Source organism: Siphateles boraxobius, unplaced genomic scaffold (assembly GCF_051911475.1).
Source record: "Siphateles boraxobius isolate OS27281-9 unplaced genomic scaffold, OSU_SipBor_1 41, whole genome shotgun sequence".
Taxonomy (NCBI): domain Eukaryota; kingdom Metazoa; phylum Chordata; class Actinopteri; order Cypriniformes; family Leuciscidae; genus Siphateles; species Siphateles boraxobius.
The window spans coordinates 36,766,019-36,785,261 of NW_027509042.1; the positions used below are offsets into that span (position 1 = coordinate 36,766,019).

Here is a 19,243-nt window from a genome sequence, read left to right on the forward strand (position 1 = left end):
AACTCTGTTATTTCTCCTCAGAATGGGCGAGATGAACATCTTGCCAGCATCTCTACAGCAACACCCCAAAAGCCTGTTGGTAATCTTGACAACAGCCTTCATAAAGATGTATTTGGGGTCATCTCAGGAACTGGTGAGTGATGACCAAGTGAAAAACATTCCTTTCCAGCATCTCAGGCCTTTCACCTTCTGCTAGTATTATTGAGATTATCAGCAGATGTTTCTGTGAATGATTTTATTATACGAGTTATGTTTCATCTGTGCTTAGCCTCTCCTCACACCTCCACGCCTAACATCAGTTCTGTGCGCCATGCCGACTCTCGAGGTTCTCTGGTCAGCACAGACTCGGGAAACAGCCTCCCTGAGAAGACCAGCACCCTCGATAAGGTAAAGTAAAATGACAGGGATTTTGTCTCTCAGGCCCAAAATAATCAGACTATCTGCCTTGTTTAAATATAATCTCCTACTTTCATAATATGCATTGTAAAAAGCCCATTACAAATAAAACTTGACTTCACTTTGTCTTTTAAAAACAATATTAAGTGGAGGCATAAAATGTTCAGTTGGGGGGGATTGGTGGTTCTCGGAGGCCCTTTAACTGAAGCTGTGATGTATTCAGTTTTCCACATGTGTCTAATACATTACTTGTGACATGTAAGGTCATAAAACATCTGTTATGCTACATTTCTCACTCCCTGGGTCATTTTTATGTAGCGATGCCAGAAAATTTCAATTGAAAAGAAATCACATTTTTACCCTCCCTCGGGGCCAAATCTTAATAATCTCAGAAGAACTGTACCAATAGTTATTCAGAGTTATTAACCAGAGTTATATAACCAATAGTTATTCCGACACTGTCAGAGTAAGTTTGGAAGATTCATAATACGTAATATATTCATTAATCTATCACAGTATAATGTGGTACATATACTGATATTTCTCTTTATTCATGTTTTATGCCAACCCGGTTGGATGATATAAGGTTGAAGGTTATAATAATTGTCTTATTGATCAAAAATGTTCATACTGATTAAAGATGATTTCCCTCATAAAAGTTGGGAAACGTACTTTTCGTTTAAAATACATACAAGTATTTTTATTGAAATGAAAATATTATGATTTCAATCTAAGCAAAATGTATTGAACATTTTTTGTTCATTATAACCCCTTAAAATGTCTTGAGACGGAATGGGTACATGCAAACTGGCAAACATAATCTTTCGAATGTTTCAGGGTTTATGTTTTAATTTATATATATTTTTGTATTACTCACTAAACAAAGTTAAATATATTGAAATATCATGAGGACACAGATGACCTCACTGTGGCTTAATTCAGCTAGATTTAGAATGAGGCATGTTGCTGTTGCTCATAAATTTCCCCTAATCACTGCTAACTCTTATCCTCCCCTCTTGACCCTAACCTCTGACCTCTTAGCCGAAAGAGAGGTTTACACGTAGACACACCCTCACCGTGTTGCCCCTCCCCCTTGAACCCGAGGACTCCGCCCCTCTCAGCCGAGCAGCCAAACGCGTCACAATGGATTTCTCACTGCTCTCAAGCCCCGCCCTCTACGACAACAACACTAACAGAATTACTGACACCATACAAGTAGAGCAACACTAGAGTGTCCCCGTCTGGGGAGTGTGTTTGCTTTCATCTCTTTAAACTTTTATAGTTTATGAAGGTGTTGCATGTCTCTATCATATTTTTTTTTTCCAGCTCTGTGCATGTGGTGAGGTGTGTGTTTTTTGCACGCTCAAAGTCATTAAAGATTGAGCAGTGAATGATTCCTCTGCTCAAAGCTTCTGAAAAATCTGTGATTTATTGTTGTCTTCCATTATATACTTTATGTGTGTGTGTATGACAGACTCAATCAGCCTCTGCTCTGGGTAGCTCTATGCTACGTTGTGATAAATTGGACAGAGAAGAAATCAAAAACCTGCTCATGTGTTTCCTCCATGTCTTAAAGAGCATGTCTGAAGGTAAGAACAGGCACACATGAATCTAAATTTCAAAGGCCACTTACTTTTGCTCATGAATTTGTTCACTTTTGACTATTTTTTCCAGATGCCTTATTTACATACTGGAACAAAGCCACTACCTCTGAGCTGATGGACTTTTTCACTTTAGTAGAGTAAGTCGTCTAGATTGGTACTAATCACATCAAAGCATTGAGGTCCTGTAACTTAATACTGAGCACTCAGTTCATTTCTGTCTCTCTTACACACAGAGTGTGTCTACATCAGTTCAGGTATATGGGGAAGAGATTCATTGCCAGGTAAAACAATTTTTTTTTACTCGTAATAGTCTAAATTTAGATTTTTTGCTGTTGAATCATATATTTTGTGTGAAATCAGAAAAAATTAAGGCAGCCATTAAGTAATTATATTTTTGTTAAACAGGATACTTATGCCAAACCAATGAAAAAATTTATCCTAATTAGGGCTGTCAATTTAATGTATCAATTTAGAACCATTATTTATTTGATCATGACAATAAAATAATTTAATTAAAAAATGAATATGAAAGAATTCGCTTATGATCAGTGATATGGAAATAAACAAATAATATATGTTTACTTCTAAAGACACTTTTTCTGTCTATTCATCATAATGGCAGGCAATTTTTATTGTATTTGAAGTATCCTCATTGGCTAAACCTTTGTCAGCAATTATTGATAAACGTGATTCATTAATTTATTGAAATAAACCATCTGGATATCATGAATAATGAATTCAGTTAAAAAATTTAATTGATTGACAGCCCTAATTCAGATTTTTTTAAAAATGATTTTACCACGTTTCTTCTGTAGAACCAGGCATACAGTATAAATTCAAGCTCAATACAACCACTGCTGCTATCTCATATCTACTTGTCTCTCTCTCTTGCCTTTAACTCACATGTACTCCCACACACACATACATACATACATATACACAGCATCAAGTCCTACACTATCTATAATCATACCTTGAATGACGCTACTCCTTTATGTGTGTATATGTTTTATTGGCTGAAATGCTGGCGAGGGTTCAGTTAGTCAGTGATACTGTAGCATCCTGGCATCCCTGAACAGGGTAAGAGCTGTGTGCTTTTGAGTGGCCTTCACTAACAGCATGCTGACTCATTCAACTAACTCACTGCTCTGTGTGTATGTGTGCTGAGGTATTTCCACATTCATGCTTTCTTAGTAGTCTAAGAGCAGAAGGTTTTGTGGTATCATGTTTAGTTATACAGTATATCACCTGCATGTGTCCATCAAACACAAGAATTACAATAATTTCATCACACCTATGTACTAAGCGCTTATATCATCATGTTCTGCTCTTTGTCCAGTGGGCAATCAGTCACACGAATGGATGCCAGTATCTAATATACTTTATTAACATCTTTTATGAATCATCTACAATCATGAATAACAATACAGATGTAACTTTGTGCCATATACATATATTGGCTAGTTACTGTAGTGTAGATAATGTGACGAGTGCAATATAAAGAAGTACAGAAGTTAACCATAGTGAATGTAGATGTTATAAATGGGTCATATCATGAGAAATCTAGTTCCCTTTCGTTGTCACTCCGAGTTACGTCGGATGACGACGAATGGGGTTTCGCTTAGAAAGCCTATCAACTTCGAGTATTACAAAACGAGCCAATGGCAAAGAAATGCCATGGGTCTGCGGAATTTGCATGGCGTAACTCCGCCCCACCTCGTGGGTATAAAAGGAGGAAGCCGGCAGCAAGCAGATATGTTTTCGCTTCGGAGCCAAGTGTATTCTTCTCTCCACAAGCCATCTCTGAATTGTCAGCTTTACAAACGAGTACCTCGAGTGTTGGTGTGACGGCGATCTACGGTGAGAGCGTGCTTCCTGCTGATCTGTTGCAGTGGTCTGCCAGTCGGTGCGTTTCTCCCCGGGTGCTTCAACACTTGAGTTTTCTCTCACTAAAAGAGCTTACACGTGGAACGTCTTTTTAAAGATGTCTCGCCCGTGTACTTCTGGTTGCGGCAGATTGGTATCGGACTCTGATGGGCACGAGCGTTGCATAGTATGTTTGGGCATTGATCATGCTAGAGCAGCGCTCGTGGATGACTCATGTTCTCTCTGTGGGAACATGACCATCGCGTCATTACGGTCGAGACTCCGTGAACTCGCAAGAGTGAGAGTCCCCTCATCCACCCCCCTGTCCTGCGGCTGGTGGCCAGGGTGATCTGAGGGTTACGGTCTGGAACAAGGCGCCGACTATGTGTCCGCGACCCCAGCCCCCCTCTTCAATGACGGTGCCCGCTAGTGAACTGCTGATTCCCGCGGGTCTACCCTCTGGTGGCCCGCGTGCTTCAGTTGAAGCTACAGAGGAAGATGCCATGTCTGTTGCAGCATCACTAGGCGGGTTTGACTCTTCTGGAAGTGAGGGCTCGTCACAGCTGCCACCTTCCGGTGTGCATACGGCTGTGCTCGAGTCTGATCCGGAGATGACGGCCATGCTTTCCCGGGCATGCGCGAGCATCGGACTTGAGTGGAGGCCTCCACCCTGTCCTGAGCGCTCGCGGCTGGACGATTGGTTTTTGGGTAAGGCCGGCGACCCTCGTCCTCGGCAAACACCAATACCTTTCTTCCCGGATGTGCATGATGAGATCTCGAAGTCCTGGAAGACCCCCCTGTCTTCTCGGGACCGCTCGCTGGTCTCATCCGCCTTTCCTCCCCTCGATGAGGCAGCTGCCCGTGGGTACACTGGGCTTCCCCCGGTTGAACGCTCTGTTGCCATGCAACTATGTCCTCAGAGTACTTCTTCTCGGGGCGAGCCTAAGCACCCATCCAAAGCCTGTAGATTTTCGTCGACCCTGGTGGCGAAGTCTTACAGAGCGGCGGGACAGGCGGCTGCTTCACTGCATGCTATGGCCACTCTGCAGGTCTACCAGGCCCAGATGCTCAGAGACATGCACGAGGGTAGGACAAACCCAGGGCTCTTTGATGAGCTGCGCGCCGCGACCGACCTTGCTCTCCGGGCGACGAAGGTTACCGCGCGCTCCCTGGGTTTGGTGATGTCCACAGCTGTGGTCCAGGAGCGACATCTGTGGCTGAACCTGGCTGACATGCGGGACGCTGAGCGGACCCGTCTGCTTAACGCCCCCTTGTCCCAGGCCGGCCTCTTCGGCGGTGCAGTTGAAGACTTTGCCCAACAGTTTTCAACTGCCCAGAAACAGACCGAGGCCATCAGACACATTCTGCCCCGCCGGCCCGCTGCTGCCTCCACCTTGCCGGCCGGGCAGACGCCTCGACCTGTTTCCCGCCGAGGGCGCCCTCCTGCGGCTCCCGCCCCTCCCGCCCGGACCACGCAGCAGCCTCCACCCAGGGCCGGTCGCGGAGGAAGCCGTAAGAAGGCGCCACAGCCCTCTCCTGCCCCGCCCCCCGCTAAACGCCGGGCCAAGCGGCGCTCCTGAGACGGGCTGCTCAGGGATGATGATTGTTTCTCAGGAGGTGGTAGCAGGACCACTCCTTCCCCCGGTGGAGGGCCGGGGGAGAATCTTTTGTTCTCCACTCCCCGCTGCTCACCCACGGGTGGGCAGCACCCTAATGTGGTTAAAGTCAGAAACAATCCCCTCTTCCCTGAGCTCACAGAGTTCTCGGGCGACACAGAGCGCCGCCCACAAGCCGTGCTCTCCTCGCCCCCCTCTGTCCCAGAGGCGGTTGACATCCGCGTGCCATCCACGGACCGCTTCGCCCCCGTCCCCCTCTGTCGCCAACACAGTTGCTAACTGTGCCCCCTCTCCGGGCCGCTATGCCGTCCACATCTGGGCCAGTTACTCCGCTTCGCTGCCCCTCCGGGGGGACGCCTGTGGCTCGCATGATCCCGTTGGTTCAGTTCCTGGGAGCCTGGCTAGAGCTTCCCCGTCTGTCCCACTGGATCGCGCGTACCGTCAGGCTCGGCTATGCGATTCAGTTCGCACGGTCTCCTCCCCGCTTCAGGGGAGTCCGCTCCACTTTGGTCGGTGGCAATGCCCCTATCATGAGAGCAGAGATTGCCACCCTGCTGGCGAAGGGTGCAATCGAGACTGTCCCTCCAGCCGAGATGAGGTCCGGCTTCTACAGCCCCTACTTCATTGTCCCCAAGAAAACCGGTGGGTTACGGCCAATCCTGGACTTGCGCGTGCTGAACCGCTCCCTTCACCGGATGCCGTTCAAGATGCTCACCGCCAAACGCGTTTTCGAATGCATACGGCCCCAGGATTGGTTTGCAGCGATCGACCTGAAGGACGCCTACTTTCATGTCTCCATTCTTCCTCGACACAGACCGTTCCTCCGGTTTGCTTTCGAGGGGCAGGCATACCAGTACGCGGTTCTCCCTTTCGGGCTAGCCCTGTCTCCTCGCATCTTCACGAAGGTCGTCGAGGCGGCCCTTGTTCCCCTTCGAGAGCAAGGGGTTCACATCCTGAGTTATATCGACGACTGGCTGATCCTAGCTCACTCTCGAGATCAGGTTTGCGAACACAGGGACCTAGTGCTTCGGCACCTAGCCCGTCTGGGCCTTCGGGTCAACTGGGAGAAGAGCAAACTTTGCCCCGTGCAGAGGATCTCTTTTCTCGGTATGGACATCGACTCGGTCGCCATGTCCGCGCAGCTTACGAGCGAGCGCGCGCAGTCACTGCTGACTTGCCTAAGACAATTCGAGGGCAAGAGTGCGGTTCCACTGAAACTTTTTCAGAGGCTCCTGGGGCATATGGCATCTGCAGCCGCGGTCACGCCGCTCGGATTGCTTCATATGAGACCGCTTCAGCTTTGGCTTCGCGACCGAGTCCCGAGGTGGGCATGGCAACACGGCACGTTCCGAGTACCAGTTACTCCGACCTGCCGTCAGTTCTTCACCCCGTGGACGAACCTCGATTTTCTCAGGGCCGGTGTCCCCCTGGCTCGAGCTTCCCGGCATGTTGTTGTCTCAACAGATGCCTCCACCACGGGCTGGGGCGCCATGTGCAATGGACATGCTGCTGCGGGCTCCTGGACAGGACCCCAGCGGCTATGGCATGTCAATTGCCTCGAGTTGTTGGCAGTACGCCTTGCCCTGCACCGCTTCCGAGCGTTGCTCAGGGGTCAACACGTACTAGTCCGCTCAGACAATACCGCCACTGTAGCGTACATCAACCATCAAGGTGGTCTACGCTCCCGCCGTATGTCACAACTCGCTCGCCACCTCCTCCTATGGAGTCAGAAGCATCTGAGGTCGCTTCGAGCCATCTTCATTCCCGGAGCGCTGAACTGTGCAGCCGACGAGCTCTCACGGCTTCAGCCCCTCCCTGGAGAATGGCGACTCCATCCCCAGTCGGTTCAGCTGATTTGGGACCAGTTCGGGGACGCGCAGATAGATCTGTTTGCCTCTCACGACTCGACCCATTGCGCCCAGTTCTATTCCCTGACCGAGGGCACGCTCGGCACGGATGCTCTGGCGCACAGCTGGCCGCAGGGCCGCAAGTATGCGTTTCCCCCAGTGAGCCTTCTTGCGCACACTTTGCGCAAGGTCAGGGAGGACGAGGAGCAGGTCATTCTGGTTGCCCCTTACTGGCCCAACCGGTCTCTGCATTGCCATCACAGGTATAAACTACATTTTAAAATACAAATATTATTTTAAATGATCAAACTTCACAATATGTCTGTTTTACTGCATTTTTTTCAAATAGCTTTGTTGAGCATTAGAGACTTTAAACTTAAAAAAAATTACATCTCCTTACTTTTGAATGGTACTGTACAGCCTGTATAATGCCAAGAGGAACATGGTCTAAAAAGCCTTCACCAACATTATACTCTATGTGGATTTTATACTGTATATATATGACAGACAGCTTACTAGACCTCTCATAAAGGTTTGTTTTTCCTCAGAAGCCAGGAGGGGGTGGGGTTTATAGCTCCGGACAGGAAGTCGTTGACTCTTCCTGTGTCTCGTAACAGAGGGGGCGTCATGCACACACGCTTACACCAGCTGGGCAACCTGGAGAATGCACACACTTTCAACCACAGTAAGACACATTAACACACATTCATTTCTTGATCACTCCTCATCCTTCACAGCCTATCTTAAAATTTACATTTAGAAGAACTAGATATGCATTGACAATCATGAAAATTACACTTTGTATGTGTATGTTTCAGTCTGAGAATTTGTTCTTGGATCTTTGTAGAATAACCGTTAAGAGCTTCTTGGGTTTCAAGGCAACCAAAACAGCACTATGCATATTTTACACACGTCATCCTTTGCGCAATTTTGGCACACCTTCAATGCAGAATAAATTAAGTTCTGCAGTCCAGTGGTTCCCAAGTACTCCCAACACTGTCTTCCAGGACCACCCAGCTAATAGGGAACGGTCTCAGAACTTGGGCTTACGTTTTTGGCCAGGTTCACTTAAAGTTATCTTTCTTTTCCTCTTTCTCCTCCAGCATCTTGCCATGGTGATGCTGACACGTGTCTCCTGGAGGCTAACATCTCAACGGAGGTGTGCCTGACTGTGCTTGACACACTCAGTGTCTTCATCATGGGCTTTAAGGTACCGACAACAAATGGAAATGTGTGTTTATTAGTACAAATGAACAAAGTTCAGTTCTTCCCTGAAAAGCTTTCATATTAAACCATGTATCCACAGACGCAGCTGTGTGCTGATTTGGGTCATAACCCGCTGATGAAGAAGGTTTTCCAGGTTCACCTCGGTTTCCTTCAGATCCCCCAGTCAGAGACGGCACTGAAGCAGGTCTTCACCTCCCTACGTACCTTCATTTACAAGGTACCCTTACTGTTGATTCATTGGATATGAGAGGAGAAACATCCCCAAAGACACCGTTTTAAATGCATAAACTTCCGGAGACCACCAATAGTGCACCGGACTCTGACAGTTTTCAGTTAGGAATGGTTTATTCAGGGATCAAACAAGCAAAATAGTAATAGCTAAAAGTTAACATTCTCAGAACTTCACAGTCATATAGTCATTCTGGGTTGACATTCGTTTCAATAACATAAGTTTTGATTTATATGCGGTTTAATGTTGATCATCACATTATTTTACATATGCATATGATTACATATTATATCGCTTGTTTCTGATTCTTCTTCTCCTGTGTCTTGATCAGGAGATTCAGTAGTGTACACTTTCAGAGGATGTGTCATAGCGGCCCCTACTGTTTAACAGTGAAAACATGAAAAGCCGGAAATTTACGCCAATGGCAGGGAAGCTTTGTCTCACAAATGACGAAAATTTCCGTCAATGGCGGGGAAAGAGTTAATTATGTTCTCAATGTTAGCACAAACAATTTTTTATCTATAGCCTGCCCTACATCATTCATAGAATATTTTTTTCAGAAACTTTTTAGTTGGACTGTTGGACATTCATTTAACATTTTTAAATGTCACTTATCGTTTCAGAATGTTCAGAGAACATTCAAAAGTAATATTCCTATAATTTTTGCAGAATGTAATGTTCCCTTAACGTTTGCATAACCAAGAAAATGTTTTTTTTATGTAAAAAATAGCTGTTTTGAACATTCAGAAATGATCATTTTCATAACTTAATGGCAATGTTAGCAAAACAAAAGTCAGTAAAATAGAATATTTTCTGATATACTATACTCTCATCAGCCCTTTGTATAGCATTTCAGTAAATTTACACTTCCTGCCACTGATTTTTGTATTGTGTCCACATAATTAAATGAAATGTCCAGCATGAGTGTACACATCGTGTTGTTCATTTTTTTTTTTTTTTATGAGCCTCATCCAACACTACATGTGTCTTTTTCTCTCTTTCTCAGTTTCCCTGTACGTTTTTTGACGACCGGGCAGATATGTGTGCCTGTTTTTGTTATGAGATTCTGAAGTGCTGTAATTCCAAACTGAGCTCCATACGCAGTGATGCCGCCCACCTGCTCTATTTCCTCATGAAGAGCAACTTTGAGTACAGCGACAGGAGGTCCTTTGTCCGCACACACCTGCAGGCAAGAGAGGGATGGGTGAGGTGTCAATCTAGAGCAGCGGTTCCCAACCTTCTTGACTCTGAGGACACCCAGTGTCAAAGAAAATATTTGAAGGTCCTCAAAGATATTAAAGGGATAGTTCATACAAAAATGAAAATTTTGTCATTGTGTACTCACCCTTAAGTTGTTCCAAACATGTATAAGTTTATTTTTTCTGTTGAACAGAAAAGAAGATATTTTAAAGAATGTTGGTAAACAGTCAGTTGACGGCATCCATTGTCTTCCATAGTAGGAATAAAAATGGTCATTGGGTGCTGTCAATTGTCTGGTTACCAACAAAATATCTTCTGTTGTGTTCAGCAGAAAAGAGAAACTCATCGAGGTTTGGAACAACATGAGACTGAGTAAGTGATGACAAGATTTTAATTTTTGGGTGAACTATCTCTTTGACGGTATTCAGACTTTTATGTACAGAACCTAAGAGAGCCAATACATATATATATCTATGAATAATTAAAATAATTACATTAAATAATTCAAGAACTTTCAGTAATTTAATGTTCTTCAGGGTTCAATAAAAAAAATTTAATTCATTAAAAATTATCAGTTTTCTTGGCTTTGAGAATTTATTTATTTTTTGTGACTTTTTCCAGGTCAAGAATTTACACTTTTAAAATTCCCTCAAATATCCAGGTTTTCCAAGACTATTCTGGTTCTTAAATATAACAAGCAGTTGTTGGGGAAACAAATTGCAATAAACATAATCTTACATCTTGATTTTTAGCTTGCTTTAAAACTTGTTTTGTCTTCTATATAATAATTTTAAGTAATCGTTCAGCTCACTTGGACGTTTGATGAGGCCCCTTAGTGGGTCCCTGGGCCCTCGGTTGAGAATCACTGATCTAGAGAGCTCCTTTGCAAGTTCATACTGACCTTTTTTTTTCCTTTTCAATATTCTGACATAATATGGCTAAAATACCCTCCAATGTATTTTGATAAAAAATTCTCAGGTGGTGATTGCAGTCAGTCAGCTGATCGCTGATGTCATCGGGATTGGTGGGACACGGTTCCAGCAGTCACTGTCCATTATTAATAATTGTGCCAACAGTGATAAAACTATAAAGGTAAAACCTTCAGGTTAATTCCTTATTTTGTTTCATTTACAAAACAATAATCTATTTAAAAATAGTCTGAAAGATCAGATTTATATATATATATATATATATACTTTACAGCATACATAGTATTATAGATTGCTATTTGAGTAAGTAGCATCTGCTAAGAAAATCAATGTTAAGAATAAATATGGATGTTAGAATAACACTGAACACCATAAACCAGTAGATAATCGGATAATCGGCTTTTCATATTCAAATCACATGTATAAGTCACATCAGATGTGACTGTTTGCTCATCATGCACTCTCTCTTCCTGTTGCCCCAGCACACTGCTTTTCCCTCGGATGTGAAGGACCTGACCAAGCGGATCCGGACGGTACTTATGGCCACTGAGCAGATGAAGGAACATGAAAAAGACCCAGAGATGCTGGTGGACCTGCAATACAGCCTGGCCAAATCCTACACCAGCACCCCGGAGCTGCGTAAAACCTGGCTGGATAGTATGGCCAAAATCCATGTCAAGAACGGAGATCTGTCTGAGGTAAGCCAGCCAAATAATGCTAGTTAATAAATGAAAGGCTCTTTAAATCCATAAATTACTTATACTTATATTTTAAGATCCTTAATTTCGCTGTTTATGTGCTGTATTTAGTTTAACATTTCATTTCACATCACTTTGTTTGGTGGTGCAGTAAATCAATGGTTGGTGGATAGCGTGTTCCTGTGACACCAATTACATCATCAAGGGCTTGTTTTTCTTTAGGCAGCAATGTGTTACGTGCATGTGGCAGCACTGGTGGCCGAGTACCTGAAGAGGAAAGGTGAGGGGTTCACTACGGGGCACACTAAACATAGTTTGCATGTATTGTACTAGAGTCATAAAAAAAAAAATCAAAGATGCAATATTTGGAATGGACATTCAGATGCATTTTTCCCTTTGGGCGCATTTAAACACACTGATATCTATTTGTCAAATACTTTGTTAGTAAAATCGTTAATTAAAACAAATGTCACATTTTGAACAATCATGGCTTGTAAAATCAAACATTAAATACAAGAGTAGCTAAATGTATGTGTTACATGTTCCTTGGTTTTGTGTTTCTTGCTTTTGTTATTTGGACTTTTATTTTGAAGTGTATTTTCTGTTCTCATTGTTCCCAGTGTTTACTTCATGTGTACACTGTAATGTGAGGTGTTTCAGAAAGACGGAGAAGAGGATTCAATTGCAACATAGAACATTTATTAAAAAAGTAACAAAATAAATCAAATCAAAGGGAGACACAGGCAAGAAAAAGAGTATATCCAAACATGGGGCAAGGCAGGCAAAACAGAACTGACAACAACGCACATGATACATCCACTAAGGACACACTGGGGTATAAATACACAGGGTAACAAGAGGCAAACAATGAGCAGGTGTGGGTAATCAATCACTGTGATAATAAAATAAAACAGGTGGGAACAAGTGGGAATAAGGCCCTGTCCACACGGACACGGGTATTTTTATAACCGTGACTTTTTTTACGCGGTTCGGCCGTTCGTCCACACGAAAACGCACTGAAACCGAACATTTTTGAAAACCCCTGCCAGGGTGAGGATTTTCAGAAACGCCGGTTACAGTGTTGTCGTGTAGACAGTGAAACCGGGGTTTTTGCCTTGCGACGTCAGAGTGTGCGCCGTTATCAGCTGTGTTTGACATCAGATTTGCGCTTCTGATTGGCCAACGTGGCTTTAGGGTTAAGGTTTATATCGCCGCCTGCTGGCGTGGCATGCTCTTGACCGCGCTTGATTGTGTGTTTTTACGTTTTCATGTAGACGGAGACCGAGCATGTGTGGACGGGATTTTTTTTTAAAACGCTGTAGGAAAAACTCCGGTTATAAAAATACCCGTGTCCGTGTGGACATGGCCTAAGTGGGAACAAAATAAAACAGGAACTAAACACAGGAAGTGAACAATGGGAACAGATATTGCAAGTCCAAAAAAAAAAAAAAAAAGCAATACAAATCCAGGGAACATATAACAATATGAGATACAGTATATGATATATTAATAGGTTTGGTCAAAAGAATAAATCCTACAAAGTTTTGGAACTATTTTATTAGCAATAACTCATTTGTAAGATACGTTTTTTTTTCATTAAAGAACTTGAGCTCTATGTTTTGGCTGGCTTGTCATTATGTTTTGAAGGCTGTGATAATTGAGCTTATTTTTCTAGTATTCAGGTAAAAGGTTATTTAACATTTTCTCTTGCTTGAATGCACACACACACAAACACACACATATATATTTATAAAGGCATCTTGTTCAAGGTTCAACTATATTTTGCAATCTGGAGTTCTCTGAATTTCTTTTACAGGAGGTAATCTTTGTGTGATAACAGCACTAATAATGCAGGGTCAAGAAATAGTGCACATGTATGCACACAAACACACTCACATATTATGAAATGTGAACATATATTTACAGATGGTATTCTTGAGGTGTGATCTTTCTCTTAATACCTAGTGTGTGTGTGTGTGTGTGTGTGTGTGTCCAAATGCCTGACATTTTGTGAAAGTTTTGCAGTTTATTAAACCTGCTTTTTCCGCTTGCTACTGTATATCTTCTTCTTGGTAGGAATGTTTCGTCAGGGCTGCTTGGCATTTCGTGTGATCACACCCAACATCGATGAGGAGGCAGCCATGATGGAGGATGTGGGCATGCAGGACGTTCATTTCAATGAGGTTTAAACCAGCTTACTACTGATCACATTTATTTAGTTCATGAATCACGGCCCCTTAATCCTGCCACTCTCTTCCTTGATGAAGAAGCACTGGAATGAATTCAAAACTCTCCTTCAAAACAACGTCAATCAAATGTTCTCGTTTCTTATCTAATCAGTATCAATTGCACCTGTCCAGAGGGTGTGTTAGTAAAGGTAGTTAGGTAGTTAGTTCCAGATAATGAGCCTTAATTATCCCTGAGAGTCCCTCATCACTGTGAATAGTCAGTTTGCGCATTTAACTCTTTGAGTAACATTTACATTTTGTCCGGTGCATACACTTGTGATAAAAGATTGTCTTTGCGGTTTGAGTTCATTAAATGCTTTTGGACTTGTTGGAGTGGAGTAAATGTCCTTCGATTGCTTTAATGTGCATGTGGTGTATAACCAGCAAAAGCCCAATAAACACGCTGAGATGAACCAAATTACTAGAGAAAGGCCCTCACCTGTTGTTAACACTGAGTCAGGCTGGTTAAACTAAAGCCCACAGAAATTAGAAATCAGTTCAGTTCCCATAGTGTGACCTACTGGTTAAAGGTCTGGATTGAAAACTGAAAGGTTGTATTTTCAAACCTATTAACATTGTGCCCTTTGGAAAGACACTTAGATTAAATTAAATGACAGATTGGTTCTTAGAACAGCAGTTTTGTCACAATTTGTTGTGAGAAAATAAGAAAAAAAGCTTCAAAAAAAATCAATGGGGCAGTACCTTTTCAAAAGGTTCACATTTGGACCTTATTTACCCCTAAAAGGTCCATATTTTTAGTTAGGTACATATTAGTACTACATATTAGTGTACCACCCCAAGGGACAGCTTTTGTATCTTTTTTTTTGAGTGTGTTGCATTTGGAGGCATCATGTTGGAGGCATCATGATGTTGAGATTAGGGATGCATCGATATGAAAAATTTGTCAGATAACCGATAATTCTTTAGATTTGAAAGCCGATAAACGATATATTGGCTGATAAATCTAAATCCAATTTTTTTAAATATATTTTGAAAGCCTGATTACCAAATCCAAAGTCTTACCATTAAAAGCCACGTCCCAAACACAAAATTAGAATGTATTTATTATAATTTTATATAGCCATATATGACAGACTTGCGCTGCACGTTTTACTTAACTGTATTTTCCTTTTTTTAAATGATTCCAATCATATTTCAAGCAGTTCAAAACCATCATGATGAAATTATCCATTATTTATTAATATTATATATTTATTTTTTTATTTTCTAGCATCCCTAGTTGGGATACAGTATTGCACATGGGTATGTGAAAGTTTGTAATTATATATGCATGTCTATCTGCAGGAGGTGCTGATGGAGTTGCTAGAAGCTTGTGCTGATGGTTTATGGAAAGCTGAACGTTACGAACTTATTTCAGATATATACAAACTCATCATCCCAATTTACGAACAACGCCGAGACTTTGAGGTGCACACACACTGTTTATGTATTATTGGAAATTCAAATGTAACATTTACCAGAAATGTTGTATATACTCAAATGTAGACAGTATGAATGTAGCTTTGTGCTGTTGTGTAGAAACTGGCCCACCTGTATGACACATTACATCGAGCTTACACTAAAGTGATGGAAGTGATGCATTCTGGGAAGAGGCTACTTGGCACCTTTTTCAGAGTGGCATTTTTCGGCCAGGTAAGACAATACAAAGTTTTTACCAGTCTAGTTAACACTAACAGTTTGAGGATTGAGCTGCACAATAGGAAAAATATAGCTGTATTTTATCATATCATGTGGTACCAAATTGTATTTGATTTTTTATATTAAAAAAAAATTGGTTTGACTCAAAACTCCCCGGTCCAAAAATAAGGACAATCTATTGAAACTGATCTTCATCTCATTTTTAAATGTTTGGATTTCCCACCAAAAAAATGAATAGAAAAGGCAATTAAAGACCTAAAATATAATATAGTATTTGTGTTGTTCATATGTGTTTAAAAAGTAGAGAAGGTGGAAAATGGTCACTTAAAACGAAACTGTTTTAGGCAGGAAATACACATTAGGATTAGACTTCAGGGAGAAAATTCAGTGATAAAAATGTATGATGTGACCTCTTTAAAAAGAAGCATTCCTGTATGCATGATAATATACCCTGCATGATAGCTTGAGTCTTGTTTAAAGCATGTCTAAGTCATTGTGGGTCTCAGTTAATCAATCTTTTCTGCTTTTTTTTTTTTCTTTCCTGAGGCTGCGGTAAGTGTTGTTGTGGAGTGTGTGTGAGTGTTTGCTGTCCCACTCATTGTCAGGCAAAATTTTGCTTTGACCATAACAGTCTCACTAAACTTCTGCTTGTTTGTCTGCGTGCGTAATGCTTCTGGTTTAGAGGAGAAGGCCTTTTTCTGTGCTGCTAGTGTCGTTCATCAATCTTTAAACGCATAACACATTCTCTCATCTGTACATCCTGTCATTTCTTCATTCCGGTTGAGCCAGGCAGCACTCTGACTCATTGTTTACTATGGAAGCCATTTTTAAATGGGTTCGGACCATAAAAATGAGCTAGGCAACACTTAGTGAGCTCTTTCGCTATACGCTGTGCCCATTAACCTCACAGAAGCTATGCGATTTTATGGCTTGAGCTGTTTCAGTGAAAACAGTGAAAGCATTGTGTGCTGCGTAAGTGCTGATGTCTCAAAAGTGTTTATGTCAGACAACAGAGAATAAAAGATAGCACTGATTATTTAAGGATAACACGAATTCTATGATGTTCAAGAAGAAATATATTCATTGTCTGAGCTCTGCCATGGTGTGTTATCAGAATTGCTTTGAAATTCTGAATACGTTGGAGGTTTTTAAGACAGTTAAATGTGTGTGTCCATCAGTCATAACTTTTCATTTCCACTTGTGATGTAGAGGTTTGATGATTATGGGATTGAAACCAGTTTTTTGTTGGCTGTACATTAATAACACCAACTGTGCATGCTGGGAAATATGTCACCCATAGATTGTTATGGAGATGTTGTGTGTGTTTCAGGGTTTCTTTGAAGATGAGGATGGAAAGGAATATATCTATAAAGAACCAAAATTCACTCCTCTCTCAGAGATTTCCCAGCGTCTCCTCAAACTTTACTCAGACAAATTTGGCCAAGAAAATGTCAAAATGATCCAGGACTCCGGCAGGGTGAGCACGTGCACACTCATATTTTCAGCATTCTTAGAATAGGTGAAAGCTCAGGCAACTGTGTTTAATCTGAGCATACAAACATAGATTACACTAGTACACAAATTCACTGTAAAAAAGATAATGAATCATTTACTCAAGGTCATGTTGTTGCAAAACTGTATGAATTTCTTTTTTCTGTGGAACATGAATGTTGTTCGGTTCCCAACATTCTTCAAAATATCTTCTTTTGTGTTCCACAGAAGAAAGAAATGCACACAGGTTTGGAACCACATGACATGACAGAATTTTCATTTTTGGGTGTAGTATCACTTTAAAAATGAAGGCAATAGTTAGCATGTCTTAAAATGTCATGCTTTCATGGTTTAGCGAAAGCAGGGGTTTTCAAACTCTGAAAAACGTTCCTAAAAAATGTAAATAAATAAATATCTTATTTAAGAGTCTGTGGCCTTCAAATATTTGAAAACTCCTCATCAAATACATTTCTATGACAAATACTTATGTCATCGAGAGCAAAGTGCTCGTTGACAATTCCACCACGTGATGTGATGAGCAGTCATCACATGCACACTTATCAGATAGAAAACGTGTGAAATACACACAGTCCTCAGCACTTACAAGGTAACAATCACATTTATTAAATGTGTTAGGAACAAGAAAGGAATAAACTTATCTTGACATTGCAAGACAATAGTTTACTAGTTTAATTTCAATGTAAATGAAACTGACAAACAGTCAAACAATGTAAGCATATTAAGTATGTATGCCCCATTGCTTGCTGGGAAATAGGCAGCTTCCACAAAATCATTTTTTTTGGTTTAGGCCTATTTGCCTCAAAAATGATCCAGATCATCTGCTATGCTTGTTGGTTTGACTTCCGAGTATATAGAATAGAGTATGTAAAATAGAAAAGCTATATCAAGAGTATTTACTTGATCCAAGACTCATTTTTACAGTGTTTACACAAACACACAGAAGAAGTTCATTTCACCAGAAGTTTTGACAACAGACCTCCTGATATACAAAGTTTCAAGTCACACCTTAACCTCAATGCACTTACAGACAAGTTTTCTGTTTATTCATCCTTCATCAGCATTTTACTGGTCTCCTCCTACCCTAACCTTTGACCTTCTCCTCATCTGTCTCAGGTGAACCCTAAAGATCTGGAGGCAAAGTTTGCCTACATCCAAGTGACACATGTGACGCCGTATTTAGAGGAAAAAGAGCTGGAAGAGAGGAAAACTGACTTTGAGAGGAGCCACAACATTCGCCGTTTTGTGTTTGAGACTCCATTCACAGAGTCAGGCAAGAGGCACGGCGGGGTCGAGGAACAGTGTAAACGCAGGACGGTGCTCACCAGTGAGTGATCACTACCTCTGACCTCACAATGGTTACTGTTGTGAAAAAAAGCCTAACCCTAACCCAGATCAGCATAAGGCATGGTTTCACAAAAATAAATGTTTGGCCAAATGGTGGAAAAGAGTTGTATGGTTTATTAAGCAGTCCAGCTCAGATTAAAAAAAATATTAAAATAATAATAAATAAATAAATGTAGCTTTAAAATTAGAAACTTTTACTTTTAGAATTAGAAGGCTTACTTTTATTATTGTTGTTTTCCACTTGGTTTGAAAACACTTTGAGACACAATTCTGTATTTATTCATTATTTAAAGAAATATTATGTTTTAAGACTAGATTATGTACTTTTGATATTTTAGCGTTTATTGGTTAATGACAGTAGTTAAATTGGACAGGAAGTGGAGGAGAGAGAAAACCACAAACCAGGATTCAAACTTGGTTTGCCCAAAATGCAGCCACATGTCAGAGGACTGTCTACAAACAGCCTGTTCTCACGTAAATGCGTCTCTATAGCACGCATTGTGTATTATCGTGTAATTTATACGTGAAAATGTGTTTTAATTTGCATATGATATGCAGTTTTTGCGTGCTTTTGATACGCCATTTATTGCGTGTAATACACACGCACCCCACACGACTAATCCTACCCATGCGTATCATATGCACGTAAAAACTCATTTTGGCGTATACATTGCACGATAAACACAATGCGTGCTATAGAGACGCATTTAGTGTGAATGGGTTGCTACAAGGCTTCAACAAAATTATTATAATTGTATTATTATTTACACTACTGTTCAAAAAGTTTGGGGTCATCAGTTTTAAAAGATGATCATTTTGTTCACCCAGGCAGCATTTATTTGATAAAAAAAAAGAAATACAGTAAAAACTATACAATTCTGAAATAGT

General features: G+C 41.5%; 1 protein-coding gene across 8 annotated transcripts in view; it reads left to right on the forward strand.

Annotated features, from left to right (window-relative positions):
• dock9b (dedicator of cytokinesis 9b) overlaps positions 1 to 19,243 on the forward strand; it is a 125,396-nt gene that overhangs the window by 94,177 nt on the left and 11,976 nt on the right. For 4 of the 8 annotated variants that reach the window (XM_077199330.1, XM_077199328.1, XM_077199329.1 and 1 more), the window contains exons 33-49: positions 22 to 133; positions 269 to 387; positions 1,871 to 1,985; positions 2,071 to 2,137; positions 2,234 to 2,281; positions 7,878 to 8,014; positions 8,433 to 8,539; positions 8,636 to 8,773; positions 9,792 to 9,974; positions 10,964 to 11,077; positions 11,397 to 11,612; positions 11,835 to 11,892; positions 13,689 to 13,795; positions 15,146 to 15,268; positions 15,380 to 15,493; positions 16,830 to 16,976; positions 18,125 to 18,335. In XM_077199330.1, the coding sequence (XP_077055445.1) occupies positions 22 to 133; positions 269 to 387; positions 1,871 to 1,985; positions 2,071 to 2,137; positions 2,234 to 2,281; positions 7,878 to 8,014; positions 8,433 to 8,539; positions 8,636 to 8,773; positions 9,792 to 9,974; positions 10,964 to 11,077; positions 11,397 to 11,612; positions 11,835 to 11,892; positions 13,689 to 13,795; positions 15,146 to 15,268; positions 15,380 to 15,493; positions 16,830 to 16,976; positions 18,125 to 18,335 (2,116 nt within the window). The remainder of the gene's footprint in view (positions 1 to 21; positions 134 to 268; positions 388 to 1,870; positions 1,986 to 2,070; positions 2,138 to 2,233; positions 2,282 to 7,877; positions 8,015 to 8,432; positions 8,540 to 8,635; positions 8,774 to 9,791; positions 9,975 to 10,963; positions 11,078 to 11,396; positions 11,613 to 11,834; positions 11,893 to 13,688; positions 13,796 to 15,145; positions 15,269 to 15,379; positions 15,494 to 16,829; positions 16,977 to 18,124; positions 18,336 to 19,243) is intronic. The other 4 variants (XM_077199334.1, XM_077199333.1, XM_077199336.1 and 1 more) reach the window with 2 other exon arrangements.